The 13,998-nt window shown below is 52.7% G+C and overlaps 1 protein-coding gene across 1 annotated transcript in view; it reads right to left on the bottom strand.

Moving 5' to 3' along the window:
• Positions 1-7,848, bottom strand: part of CKM (creatine kinase, muscle) — a 10,932-nt gene extending 3,084 nt beyond the window's left edge. The window contains exons 1-5 of the mRNA XM_015416544.1: positions 7,752-7,848; positions 4,796-5,011; positions 2,460-2,614; positions 2,193-2,325; positions 570-741 (exon numbers count right to left, since the gene is read on the bottom strand). Of these exons, the coding sequence (XP_015272030.1) occupies positions 570-741; positions 2,193-2,325; positions 2,460-2,614; positions 4,796-4,988 (653 nt within the window). The 5' untranslated portion in view covers positions 4,989-5,011; positions 7,752-7,848. The remainder of the gene's footprint in view (positions 1-569; positions 742-2,192; positions 2,326-2,459; positions 2,615-4,795; positions 5,012-7,751) is intronic.
• Between the last annotated feature and the right edge of the window lie 6,150 nt (positions 7,849-13,998).

Genomic DNA, 13,998 nt, shown 5'->3' on the forward strand with positions numbered 1-13,998 from the left:
CCCCCCCCCAGCTAGCAATCCAAAAGAGTCCAGTGGAGCCTGAGTTGTGGGTGTTGCCTTCTGACACACTTCCGGTGATGTCAGGGGGTATGGCATATGCAAATAAGTCATGCTAATGAGCTCCTGCACCTCTTTTTCTACGAAATGACCCCTGGACAGAACTATGGCTTGCCCGAGGTCATCCAGCCAGGTGCAAGTGGAGGAGTGGGGAATCAAACCCAGTTCTCCCAGATTATGGTCCATGCACTTAACCACGACACCAAATGGGGGTGGCAGGCCACACAGCTCCGGGGGGCACTTCTCTCCAACTCAAAACCGTCTGGAAGGAGGCATACCTCCCAGGGCCAAGGAGAAAGGAATCTCTTGCCGAAAGAGAAAGAGTGGTGACGTCACAGGCCTTCTGGCAGCTGTTGGTGACCGGTGGTCTGTGCCTGACCCTGCTCCACCCTGCTTGGAATTTGTGCTCTGGTCACAGAACCGCCATCCCCGCTGACACGCTCCTTTATCTCCGGCACAGACCGCAGCCTGAGTCAGGCTGGGGCGCTGGACTCTCGTCCGCCTGCGCTTACCAGATGCCTCTAGCGTCGGGCCAGTCCCGGGCCATGCCGGAGGCGAGCAGGAGAGGGGAGACGGGCTTGTCAAACAGGAAGTGGTCATCGATCAGCTGCTGCTGCTCGGCGTCGGTCATGTCCTTCAAGGGGTAGTACTTGCCCTTGAACTCCCCTGTCAGGCTGTTCAAGGCTGGGGAGAGAGAGAAGACACACAAAACACACACACCCGTGGCGTGAACAGGCCTGGCTTGTGGGCAGTCAAGTGTGGGGCTTCACCAAGCAAGGGGGGCACATGCTATTGGATGAGTTACAGATCGGTACGGGAATCCGGTTCCGTTCAATGGCTCGGCAAGCCAGCAGCCGGGGGGGCATCGCGGGGGGGGGGGGGGAGAACCATTGGGAGACCTCGTCCTACCCCTCCACATCTCCCCCTGCACGTTGATTTAAGTTCTTGGGGCCTTCGCCAAGCTCACCCGTCCGCCCCACCCCATTTTCCCTTTTAACTGACTGCCGATCATTCCTGCCCCTTGGAGCACGGGGAATCTTTAAAGGTAAAGGTAAAGGTTCCCTTGCTCGAAAGCCAGTCGAATCCGACTCTAGGGTCGCGGTGCTCATCTCCGTTTCAAAGCCGAAGAGCCAGCGCTGTCCGAAGATGTTTCCGTGGTCATGTGGCCGGCATGACTAAACACCAAGGCGCCCGGAACGCTGTTCCCTTCCCACCGAAGTGGTACCTATTTATCTACTTGCAATTTCTTGCTTTCGAACTGCTAGGTTGGCAGGAGCTGGAACTAGAGACAGGAGCTCACACCGTCATGCGGCACACTCGGGTCTCGAACTGCTGAACTACTGACCTTCCACAGCCTGCAGTTCAGCGTCTTAACCACTTGAGCCACCGCAGCTCCTTAGGGGGAATCTTTACAGGACTGGGCGGTTTTTTTCACCCTCCTTCCGGGACTACCTAGGCCCCTTGGCGCCTGCTCTGTTGCTTCTGTGGTCGTTAGGATTGGTGCACCCCAAGGGCTGATATGACATGTCTTTGCTGACTTGTCCCCCACCCTAGAACTTGAGACAGCTCGTAGGGACTCCAAGGAAGTCTCCTGTTCAGGCAGGGGCCAAACCCAGGCCTGTTGGGTCCCAAAAAGGTTGTGGTAGTGAGTGTCCTCCGGCCATTAACCCCCAGGGCTATTCAGGAAGCTATAATTTCCGGGTTCCTTGGAAAGGGTGAGACAGTGGACATGTCGTCATCCCATCCCTACCCCCGAAACAAAAATGGGGGGGGTTAGGAGCGACTACAAGGTCAAAGATTACAAGGTCAAAGAAGAAGAAGAACAGAAGAAATCAACCCTGACTGTTCCCTGGAAGGCCAGGTACCGAAGCTGAAGCTCAGATACTTTGGCCACCGAATGAGAAGAAAGCCCTCGCTGGAGAAGACCCTGATGCTGGGAAAAACTGAAGGTCAAAGAAGACGGGGACGGCAAAGGATGAGATGGTCGGACAGTGTCATCAATGCAACAAACATGAAATTACGCAAACTCCGGAGCACGACGGAAGACAGGCGGGCCTGGCGAGATGTGGTACATGAGTTCGCAAAGCGTCGGACGACAACAACAACAAGTTGACAAATTGCTCTTGCCCCCTTACCGGTGATGGAGAGGTTCTCCACAGCACGGCGCTCCCCACGGCTGCAGTGGGGTGGCAGGGAGTATCCCTTGATGCTGCGGCCCGTCCGTACACGGCTGCTGAACACATAGTTGGGGTCCAGATCATCTCCACCCTACAGGGACGGTTGAGAAGGGAGGGGGGACGAAGACATTAGGTAGGTCACTGAACGCCTGACCGTATGTCTAGCTACCGTGACTCCCCCCACCCACCCCGTCACCACCACGCGCACCCTGAGTGAGCGCTCACCTTCAGGTTCTCGTGGTTCAGATCGGTCTTGTGCTTGTCGGTGGGTTTGTAGCCGCCGTGACGGTCGGAAATGATGGGGTCGAAGAGGTCCTTGAAGACGTCGTAGGTCTCCTCGTCCCCAGCCACGCAGCCGACAGTCATGATGAAAGGGTGGCCTGTCCGTGGATGGAGAAAGGCATCGGTGAAGGGCGGTGGGGGGGGACATTTTTCAGGCATGACGGCAACATCACCCAGTAGGCATGTGGTGGAGGTATCTAACTTCCAGAGGCCGGGGTCTGTACGGGGGAGGGCTTTGCCCGAGGGACAGGTTTTGGCAAGCGGTGCACGAGAAGGGCCCAGTCTTTCCCACAGGGGATAAGCCGGCAGGCCTCTCTCGTGTTCGTTTCCAGAGGGTTTGTGTCCTACTAGATGGCATTCTGCGTTAATTGGGATATGCACCTTCCATTCAGATGTTCCCCCCCCCCCCATTCAGGCACCAAAATGTCTCAGCCTTACAAATGGTGTCCATTTTTGCAGAGGTCTGTCTGCTGGATGGGTCGGGACCAGTGTTCCCTCTAAGCTGAGTTAGTGTGAGCTAGTTCCCATTTTTTTTAGCCTTCGGCTCACACGTTTTCCCCTTAGGAAGGACGGCTCCAGAGAAAACCAATTTCTGCAGCGGCCAAATCGCTCGCTCACAGCTTTAATGCCAGCGGCTCACAAAGTAGAATTTTTGCTCACAGGACTCCACAGCTTAGAGGGATGGTTGTTCGGGAGAGCAGAGAGGCCTTGCCCCTTCTGATCTAATTTAGTGCGCTAATAATAATCAAAGGCTCTGTCCCTGAATAATAGCAGCCATACATCGCCGTTTGGCCCAGCAATGCAACAACTGATTCGTCATACGGACACCCCTTTGAGCCCTGATCTCTGTGCAGGGTTCCGGGTAACCTCGAGCCTTGCCTCTGGCGTGTCAGTCATTTTCTTGGGGTTGTGTGGAACCAGTGCCCTCTATTTTATTTTATATTTATTTATTTATTTGATTTATTCAATTTTTATCCCGCCCTCCTTGCATAGCAGGCTCAGGGCGGCTTATGGTAGGTTAAAATACGTTAAAACACAGATGTATGGAGACGACGCAATAACACAGTATACAAAAATTGGCAATCATGAGTACATATAAATACATATGAAAAGCAGATAGAATTCTGATGGCGGTTGCATCCCATAGGGTCAGAATACACTGGCTGTTATTGTCCGAGTTAACAAAGAGGGCCTTGACAGTTCAGATGTTAGCTGATCAGATGTGATCAGTATATGGGCAGTGGCAGCTCCCAATGGAAGGACTGGTGGAAGAGCTCTGTTTTACAGGCCCCTGCGGAAGTTTAGGAGGTCCCGCAGGGCCCTGATGTCTTCCGGGAGCTCATTCCACCAGGGTGGAGCCGCCACTGAGAAGGCCCTGGTTCTAGTAACGGCCAGCCTGGCGTCTTTCGGGCCAGGGAGAGTCAGGCGGTTTTGCGACCCTGACCTCAGTGCTCTCTGGGGAACATGTGCGGAAAGGCAGTCCCTCAGGTCGGCAGGCCCCTTTGGACTTTTCCTACGTGTTTCCCCCCAGCTCCTGTGGAAGACTCCTTATGAACTTCGTTTCAGAGGGTCACCATGTCAGTCTGCAGTATAGAACAAATAAACCCGAGTTTGGTAGCACCGTAGAGGTCAAGATGTTGAGGGGGGGGTTGCCTTCGAGGGTCAAAGAGCTCTGATCCTTATAAGCAGGGGTCGTTTCGTAGAAAAAGAGCTAGGGGGACTCATTAGCATAACTCATTAGCATATGCCACACCCCCTGACATCAGGGGCTCGGCGGTGGACCTGCAAGGCCGGCGGGAGTGCGAGGAAGCCCCGCCAAGGCCCTCCCTGGCCCCAGGCAGGCAGGGGTGGGGAGAGGTAGGGAGGAAGCAACTTACCCTCCCTCTTCTCCTGCCTCCTCCTGGCTGAATGAGGGCCGGAAGCGGGGCGGCCGGAAGCAGGGGGTGGGGCTTCGTCGTGTGCCCCGCCCCCTCACCTCACCCGGGGGAACTGCGATCCCCCACTATCCCCCCTGAATTGACCTCTGCTTATAAGCTTCTCCCCACTTGTGGGTCTCTGAGGTCCAGCCTAGCTGTTCCTTATGAAGTATTACGCCAGCCAGCCAGCAGAGGGAGCAAACGAGCCAGGCTGTGGGGCCATCACTGAGGCGCAATGGCAGGCAAGAGAATCCGAATATTCGGCTGGGAATTCGGGTAGAGGGAGAAAGCAAGAAAGGTGTGACTGGGTGTTCCTTCGTCGCGATTTCATAGGCTCTGTGGGCACGGCAGGGAAGGACTCACCTGGGTTGTCTATGCCGGTCTGGATGCAGTCGTCCAGAGTGAAGCCGCTGGGGGTCTCTTTGTCACGCAGCTTCTTGTAGATGTCCAGGGTGAGAACCTTGGCCATGTGGTTGTTGTGCTTGGTGAGGTCGGGGAACTCCTCCTCCGGCTTGTAGTTCAGCTTGAACTTGTTGTGGGTGTTTCCGAAAGGCATGGTGGCGCTCGACGGGATGAGTCCTGCGCAGCGGAGCCAGAGGAGAAAGCGTTGGCCGTGGGGTGGGAGAGGGGCCCAGCCAGTGATCCTCTGCCCTCCCTGGCAAAGCCAAAACTGGGGAGGGGGGGTCGACTCATGGGGTCAACACCCCACACCAAAAAACAGGCTGCAGCTTCACATTTGCCGTCTACAAGAGGGTATAAGACCATCGCATCTGATTGCACCACTGGTCAAAATGCACTTTGGAGGGGGGAGAGAAACTCCTCCATAGTGCCTGTGGGGATTTACCAAAGAACAAGAAGAGATTGGATTTGTACCCCGCCCTTCACTCAGAATCTCAGAGCGGCTTACAATCCTTCCCTTCCTCTCCCTTCAACATACATCCTGTGAGGTAGGTGGGGCTGAGAGAGAGAACTTGTGACTGACCCAAGGTCACCCAGCTGGCTGCGTGTGGAGGAGTGGGGAATGAAACCCGGTTCTCCCAGATTAGAGTCTGTGCTCCTAACCACTACACCAAACGGGCTCTCGTTGGATTGGTGACGATTCTCTGTCCCAGTATTTTATTTTTCTGCAGATGTTCTAATACGATGGGTTTACAGGAAGAAGTGACACAACTCGTTTCTGACCAATGCCCCCTCTAAGTTGTGGAGTCCTGTGAGCAACAATTCTACTTTGTGAGCTCCTGGCATTAATGCTGTGAGTGAACAATTTGGCTACTGCATGGATCAGTTTGCTCTGGAGCCATCCCTTCCTGAGCTAAGGCAAAAATGTGTGAGGTAGAGACTAAAAAACTGTGAGCTAGCTCACACTAACTCAGCTGAGAGGGAACCCTGTTTCTGACAATCTCATTCTGAAGAAGAACGCGTTCAGGAGCTCCTTAAAGACTAACCAAATTTGTGGCAGGGGAGGAGCTTTTGAGAGCCGGTGCTCACTTCTTCAGATAGCTACCAGACGGGGCCCTTGCTCTTTCCTACGGCTCCAGACGGACTAACACGGGTACTCATCTTGTTCTGAAAACCATCCTTCTAAAAGGCGGGTTGATGAGATAATATTTTTTTTAAAAAAGCAGGAAATGAGAATGTAGATATGCTTCCCACTTGGTAAGCGGCACCTTAACCTGACACGAAACTTGAAAGTTCAGTTTTAAAACTGAAATTTCAAAGATAGATAGAGAGATAGGTAGGTAGGTAGGTAGGTAGGTAGGTAGGTAGGTAGATGGATAGATAGATAGATAGATAGATAGATAGATAGATAGATAGATAGATAGATAGATAGATAGATAGATAGATAGATAGATAGATAGATAGATAGATATGCTGGCCTGGGAACCTTAGAGCGATGTCCCATGGTTTCAGACTGAAGTCAGGAAAACACCTCTCTGTGGCTCCAATACGATTCTCTGCCTGCTTCTGCCTCTGCTCTGACCTCATCGCTTCCCGTGAGTTTCGACTGTCGGCAGTGTTTCCTCTAAGCTGAGTTAGTGTGAGCCAGCTCACAGTTCCTCAGCCTCCGGCTCAGACATTTTTGTCTCCACTCAGGAAGGGGGGCTCCAGAGCAAACGGATTTATGCGGTATAGCCAAATGGCTCACTCACAACTTTTAATGCCGGTAGATCACAAAGTAGAATTTCTGCTCACCAAGACCCCGCAGCTTAGAGGCAGCACTGGCTGCAGGAACTGCTTCGGGTTGTCCTGTGAGAAGGGCCGGCCTGCTGGACCGGAGAGCCATTCCGCCAGCGGCAGGCGGCAGGGTCACACCCAGAACCTGATCCGTTCCCAGCATGGACGCAGGCAGGATTTATTAGACACGAGGCCACTTCTCTCGCACCACGTCAAGGGCCCTCCTGCCTGAGCTTCAGGAGGAGAGCCCACGGGCTGGAAAGCGGGCCGTGTTGGCGTGCCTGGGCCCCAGCGCCTCTTCAGACAACCATCGTGGGCCAGCCTCTCTCCCCACTCCCTGGCATCGGAGCCGGTGGCGAACCTGCTGACATGTTATCAGCAGTGAAGTCAGCAATTGTGCAGGGGGCGGGAGGGGGGGAGAGAGAGAAGATTCCACTGCCCGTATCCAGTTGCCGCTGCTGGAAAATCGGGCGTCGCCTTAGCTGTCAGCCCCTCCGAAGCAAGTTTATTTATAGCCACTGGTCTTGTCCACAAAAGGACCCAGCAGCTGCTGGCAGAAACCCAGGCCGCCTTCCAGGGGCTGCGTTTGCAAGGGGTCAGCTGGCCCAAGAAACCCAATACCAAGGTGCAGGGCGGGAGAGGGCCCTGCAGGGGCGAAGGAAACGGCCAGGCGTCTGCAGAAGAGAAAGCCAAGGGAGGTCTGCCAGTAACTGCCCAGTTAATCTCCTCCCCACACCCTTTCAACATAATAGCCGCAAGGGAACAGCGGGCACCTTGACCAAGGGCATGGAGGACTTTTAAGGTCATCTTGAAGGCCGTTCCAAAGCGGACACCCCTGAGGCACCGTGCCTCTTCCCCTGGGCCCTTCCAGAGGGCAACGCCAAAAAATGGCATCTCTTCTGGCATGAGAGAGGGCGTGGAACAAATCCCCATTAACACCCCATGCTCCGGGACCCCACTTTTATGCACCAAAACTCGGCTGTTCTCGTCACGAAAATCCGGCATTGGCGAAGGGTTCTTTTAAACGAAACCTCGTGCATTTTGTTACAAAATCAAAATTGCTGGCCTCCTAGTCCAGCAGAGGCACCTGCTCCTGTCCATTCCTCCTCCGGCAACTCTGGAACTTGAGAAGGGTGTTTGTTACCTGTCAGGGAGAATCAAAGCCTGCAACTTCCCCAGGGGCTTCGCGCTGCCTCTTCTACTCCAGCACAATGGGTGACCCAAGAGTTCGGGTGCTGGGAGCCCAGAATATATACCTTGTGCTTTGCTCCGATTGGCCCGCAGCTGGTGAGCAGCTGGCCGGTGATTGGATGCCGCTGCCCCCCAGCTCAGCTTGGAATTTGGGCAGGAGGCTCCCGATTGGAGCCGGCTTCGAGGAGGGTCGCCTTCCTCCCCCCCACCCCCACCCCATGGCTCTTGCAGGGCTCTTCTCGCTTCCGATGCGAAGGCAAAGCATTTCAGTCTTCAACGAAGCCTCGGAGCATGCGCAGAGTGCTCCTGCAGAGCTGACCTAGGCAAGGCGTGGTTCTGATCTCCAGGCACCCTTGCAACTTGCTTGTCTCCTCCTTTGGAAACGATGTCGGCTGCAGGTGAAACCACGACACATCTCCCAAAGAGCTGCAAGCAACAGCCCAGGGGGGTTGCATTTCATCTTCACGTCAACCCTGCACGGTAGACTTTTTGTGGGAGGATGACTCTCCCCTTGAAGACAAAGGGGGGCACACTGGGGCTGCATGCAGAGGGCACTGAGATGCCAGAGCCCAGCTCTCAGGGACCAGCCGAGCCACACCAGAGGAGCGTTCTAAAAATAAGGAGGCACTGATAAAGAGAGTCCCCCTTGGAGCAAGAGGAAATGGCTTTCCAGGATCGGCTGCAGCGTGAGGGAGGGGGCGCTGGCTCCTCTCTCCTCCATAGCTTGGGGGCAGGAGGTGCTAAGCTGTTTGAGGGGCATTTTTTGCCTGAAGACAGAGGCAGGGATGCCAGCAGCACCGGGTGTGGAGAGAAGACTTACGTTACCGTCTTTACTCGAAAGAAAGACGACCCTCGATGTAAGACAATCTTCTCCCCTGAAAAAAAATACACACAAGACTTTGATTACTGTACATTAGTGTAACTTGTCTGAGAATTTAAGACACACTTGCCCCCCCCCCTTTCTTGATGATGCACGTGGAAAAAATGACAGACCTTCCCAGCGTTGCTCCAGTGGGCAATGAGGTCCAGAAACGTGCGTTTAAAACACAAAGCAAAAGTTGAAGTCCCTCAGAATCCATCACGGCTGGGTTTGTTTGTTTTTGCAAGCACCAAGGAGGAAGAGAGTGTTGAAGAGACGGGCCTGGCTGGTTTACGCCGCTCCTGCCAGGTCTTCCTTCCTCAGAGAACACTGGGCACGGGGGGCTTCTAATGAAAGCGTCAGTGCCTCGAAGGGTTGTCAGAAGACAATCCTACGGAGCGACAGAGCTGACTTCTCCCTAATGTGGCCTAATCCAGCAACGGTAGCTTAATAACACATCTATGCTATGCATCTGAGACAAGTTTGCAATCAGAGTAATGCCATTGCTTGCCCAAAAACCATTGGTGTGCAGTGCCGTGTTGCAAGAGTGGTATGCTAGATATTTCCAGTTGCTTAGGAGGAACAAGCTGACTTGAAGCTGGTTTAAAAGTGGGGAGGGGCTGTGGCTCAGTGGGAGAGCATCTGCTTGGCATGCAGTTAAAAGGACCAGGCAGTGAGTGATGCCAAAGGCCTCCACCTGAGACCCCGGAGAGCTGCTGCCAGTCTGAGTAGACAAGACTGACCTTGATGGACCCAGGAGGTCTGATTCAGTATGAGACAGATTCATATGTTCATCTCCTGTTTGAGGAGGGGCCATGGCTCAGTGGCAGAGCCTCTACTCTGCATGCAGAAGGTCCTGGGTTAATCGCCAGCATCTCCAGTTAAATAGGACCAGGCAGTGGGTGATGGGAAAGACCTCTGCCTGAGACCCTGGAGAGCTGTAAAGAGGGGCCATGGCTCAGTGGAAGAGCCTCTGCTTGGCATGCAGAAGGTCCCAGGTTCAATCCCCAGCATCTCTGGTTTAAAAGGACCAGGCAGGAGGTGATGGGAAAGGCCTCCGCCTGAGACCCTGGAGAGCTGTAAAGAGGGGCCATGGCTCAGTGGAAGAGCCTCTGCTTGGCATGCAGAAGGTCCCAGGTTCAATCCCCAGCATCTCTGGTTTAAAAGGACCAGGCAGGAGGTGATGGGAAAGGCCTCCGCCTGAGACCCTGGAGAGCTGTAAAGAGGGGCCATGGCTCAGTGGAAGAGCCTCTGCTTGGCATGCAGAAGGTCCCAGGTTCAATCCCCAGCATCTCTGGTTTAAAAGGACCAGGCAGGAGGTGATGGGAAAGGCCTCCGCCTGAGACCCTGGAGAGCTGTAAAGAGGGGCCATGGCTCAGTGGAAGAGCCTCTGCTTGGCATGCAGAAGGTCCCAGGTTCAATCCCCAGCATCTCTGGTTTAAAAGGACCAGGCAGGAGGTGATGGGAAAGGCCTCCGCCTGAGACCCTGGAGAGCTGTAAAGAGGGGCCATGGCTCAGTGGAAGAGCCTCTGCTTGGCATGCAGAAGGTCCCAGGTTCAATCCCCAGCATCTCTGGTTTAAAAGGACCAGGCAGGAGGTGATGGGAAAGACCGCCGCCTGAGACCCTGGAGAGCTGCTGCCAGCCTGAGCAGACAATACTGACCTTGATGGACCAAGGGTCTGATGCAGGATAAGGCATGTTCTTGTGTGTTCTTTGGAGGGGCCGTGGCTCAGTGGCAGAGCATATGCTTGGCATGCAGAAGGTCCCGGGTTCAATCCCCGGCATCGCCAGTTAAAAGGGCCAGGCAGTCAGTGAAGGGAAAGACCTTCCTCTGCCTGAGACCCTGGAGAGCCGCTGCCGGTTTGCGTGGGAAATACTGACCTGGATGGCCCAGGGGCCCGATTCGTTACAAAGCACTTTCGTGTAAGTGGGGTGTGGCGGTAGCCAAAAGTGCAAGGGAAGGAAGGAGGGAACCCCTCGTCCCTGATCACCCCAGTTTGTGCTTTGCTTGGTGTGCAAGTACTGATGAGAAGTGGTGCCCGGCCTGGCTTGCCCCCGGACCGAGCTCTGGTTTGCCCTCTTGACTTTTGCTCTCTTTGCGGCAGAGCAAAAGAAAGGTCCTGGTGGGCCCCTCTAGAGCCACACCCCATTTCCCACAGTGGCCAACCAGATACCCCCAGGAGGCCCACAATCAATTAATTAATTACCCTATGGCATTATGTGTAGAATAGCCAGGGAAATCCTAAGATCGCCTGCCAACCAGAAGTTCTAGCTCTTTTCCAGCATTATGCACCACTAGGTGGCGAGCTAGACTTGTTTTTAAGGAGATATTCCCGAGATATTCCCGAGTTGGTTGGCCGTTGCCTTCCTCTGTGTCACGACCCTAGTATTCCTTGAAAGTTGCCCTTCCAAATACTAGCCTGCTTAGCTTCCGAAATCTGATGGGATCGGGCTGGCCTGGGATGGCCAGGTCAGGATAGGAGGCCCACAGAAAGCAGAGGACAGAGACAGCCCTTCCCTCCATACCTTCTCCTCCAGTAGTGGGTAGTCACAGATACACTGCCTCTGAACCTGGAGGCTCCATGGCCCCTCAAAGGCAAACGCTTTTGAGCATGTCGAATCTCCTTTTAGAGCCATCTGAGCTAGAAGCTGCCTCTGTTTCTTGGGGAAGGAAATGGAAATATCAATGTCAATGAAAGCTAAAATTATATTGTATTTGAATGCATTTGGTTTACATGTACTTTATGTTGTTTATAACTGTTCCTGGTCATAGGAAAGATGCTTGTAAGTGCGCACCATCGCCATGTGTGAGCGTGATTTCACTAGAAAGGTTGTGTGCATTTTTTTTTGCTGGGGAAGGTACCTATATGTGTCATCAAGATTGATCTTGATGCACAGTTACTAATATTTACAATTTGATTAAAGTTTTTGTAACCTAATATGATTTTAGCTTTTTTGGAATTAACATCTCTCCTTATATATAATTGAATAGTGGGTGCCAAAGTTCTAATTCTAAAATACACTCCCTTAGTGTATGGCTGATGGCACTGCTCCTCAGCATATATCGCCACCAATCAGAAGGCAAAGCCCGGGTCCCGCCCATACCACAACTGCTGCGACAACCTGGTCTTTTGCATATGGAAGCTGATTGGACTTCAGTCCATTCCACACCTCAAACTCCGCCCCCCCCCCCGCAAGGCAGTTGGAATTTTCAGTTGCATACCTCATAGGGGAGAGGAGAATGGGTAACAATGGTTACCACTCTCCAGGTGAGGGCTACAGATAACTCAAACATACAAATGCTCTTCAGGTAGCAGAGATCAGTCCCTCTGGAGAAAACAGTGGACTCTGTCATTAAACCCTGCTGAGGTCGCCACAGGAAACTGACACTGTTTGCCCAAAGCCAGAGCACTCTCCCAGAGCCTCTTTCTAGATCTCGTTGTATTTATTTCCGCAACGGGCATTATTTCTAGTAAGAACATAAGAGACGCCAATGTTGGATCAGGCCAAAGGCCCATCCAGTCCATCTGTGTCACACAGTGGCCAGAAATACCAGTGCCATCAGGAGGTCCAGCAATTGGCATTGATATTTCCACATGCAATGATTTTAGCTTTTTTTCCCTACCTTTTTTCTACCTTTTGGGTTACCTGCTTTGTTCTGAGTTTGACATTTTCTCTTCCCCTCCCCTTTTAAAATTTGCTTTCACTGCTTGGGATGGGAAACTACAGATGCTTAGAAGGCATATTGGGTAAAGGGGTTTCCCCCCCAGTATCCCTTCAGTTCGGGTTGCCAGCTCTTGATCAGGAAATACCTGGTGAATATCGGGGTGGACCCTGAGGAATTCTTCATGATAAAGGTCAGAGTCAACCACTAATGGATGTACAGCACATGCAAATACACCAACCACCCAAAAACACCATACAAATAAAGCATCAGACAAAAAAATTGTGGGGGTTTTTTGGTGGTTTGCATACCAATGCTGCGGTGGCTCAAGTGGTTAAGACGCTGAACTGCAGGCTGGGGAAGGTCAGTAGTTCAGCAGTTCGAGACCCGGGTGCCGCATGACGGAGTGAGCTCCCGTCTCTAGTTCCAGCTCCTGCCAACCGAGCAGTTCGAAAGCAAGAAATTGCAAGTAGAGAAATAGGTACCACTTCGGTGGGAAGGGAACAGCGTTCCGTGCGCCTTGGTGTTTAGTCATGCCGGCCACATGACCACGGAAACATCTTCGGACAGCGCTGCCTCTTCGGCTTTGAAACGGAGGTGAGCACCGCAACCCTAGAGGAGTCAGACTCGACTGGCTTTCGAGCAAGGGAACCTTTACCTTTTACCTTTTATACTTGCATGGGGAACTGGAGTGAGAGATTTGTTTGTGAGCATCAATATGTCATTATACCTTTACCACAGAGATAATGGCCTGAAGAAGTTATATACACATTATCACACTGTTTCTTTAAGTATTAGCGGAACTGTGAACAACGATGGAAACCAGGGAAGGGTTTAATGTGAGGTTTTCATTTAGGGTAGCGGAGCCCAGCACAGAGAGCCGGACTGAAGCAAGATAGACTGCAAAGTCAAAGTGAATTTCTAGAGTTTTGGGGAGTAAGATCCTCTGGTCTCCATTATTGTATTTTCAATATGTATACACCGTTCATTGCATATAGCATGGAGTTTGCTTGTAAGTATCAACATGTATTCACAGCTCCACCATTGAGAGAGCAGCCTGAAGATGTTAGAAGAAACAGACAGCATCCTAGTCAATCCGTAGCCGCTTCTTTTGTGACTGTGTTTAGAGACATGGTTTAGAGGCATGGTTTATAACTTCTGTAAAAAGGGAAGAAAAGATTGGGTTTATACCCCACTGTTCACTACCCAAAGGAGTCTCAGAGCAGCTTACAAACTCCTTCCCCTCCCCACAACAGACACCCTGTGAAGCAGGTGGGGCTGAGAGAGTTCTTTCCAGGACTGCCCTTGAGAGAACAGCTCTGAGAGAACTATGGCTTACCCGAGGTCATCCAGCAGCTGCAAGTGGAGGCGTGGGGAATCAAACCTGGTTCTCCCAGATTAGAGTCCGCGCACTTAACCACGACACCAAACTGGCTCTGTAAAACTTCTGTAAAAAAGGAATGAAAAAGGACTGTAAAAGAAAACACTAATTCATTTTAAGCACACAATTTGTTGTCTGAGGCCTCCTGGAGGGCAAACCTACCTCCAGCGGAGTACAGGAGCAGCCACACGGTTGCTCCAATTCATCCAATTCACGGTCAGAGTGGTTCAAAGGTGGAATCAGCTGCCTGGGGAGGTGGTGAGCTCCCCTCCGCTGACAGCTTTCAAGAAGAGGC

This window comes from Gekko japonicus, unplaced genomic scaffold (genome assembly GCF_001447785.1).
Source record: "Gekko japonicus isolate JY-2015 unplaced genomic scaffold, Gekko_japonicus_V1.1 scaffold3087, whole genome shotgun sequence".
NCBI lineage: Eukaryota > Metazoa > Chordata > Lepidosauria > Squamata > Gekkonidae > Gekko > Gekko japonicus.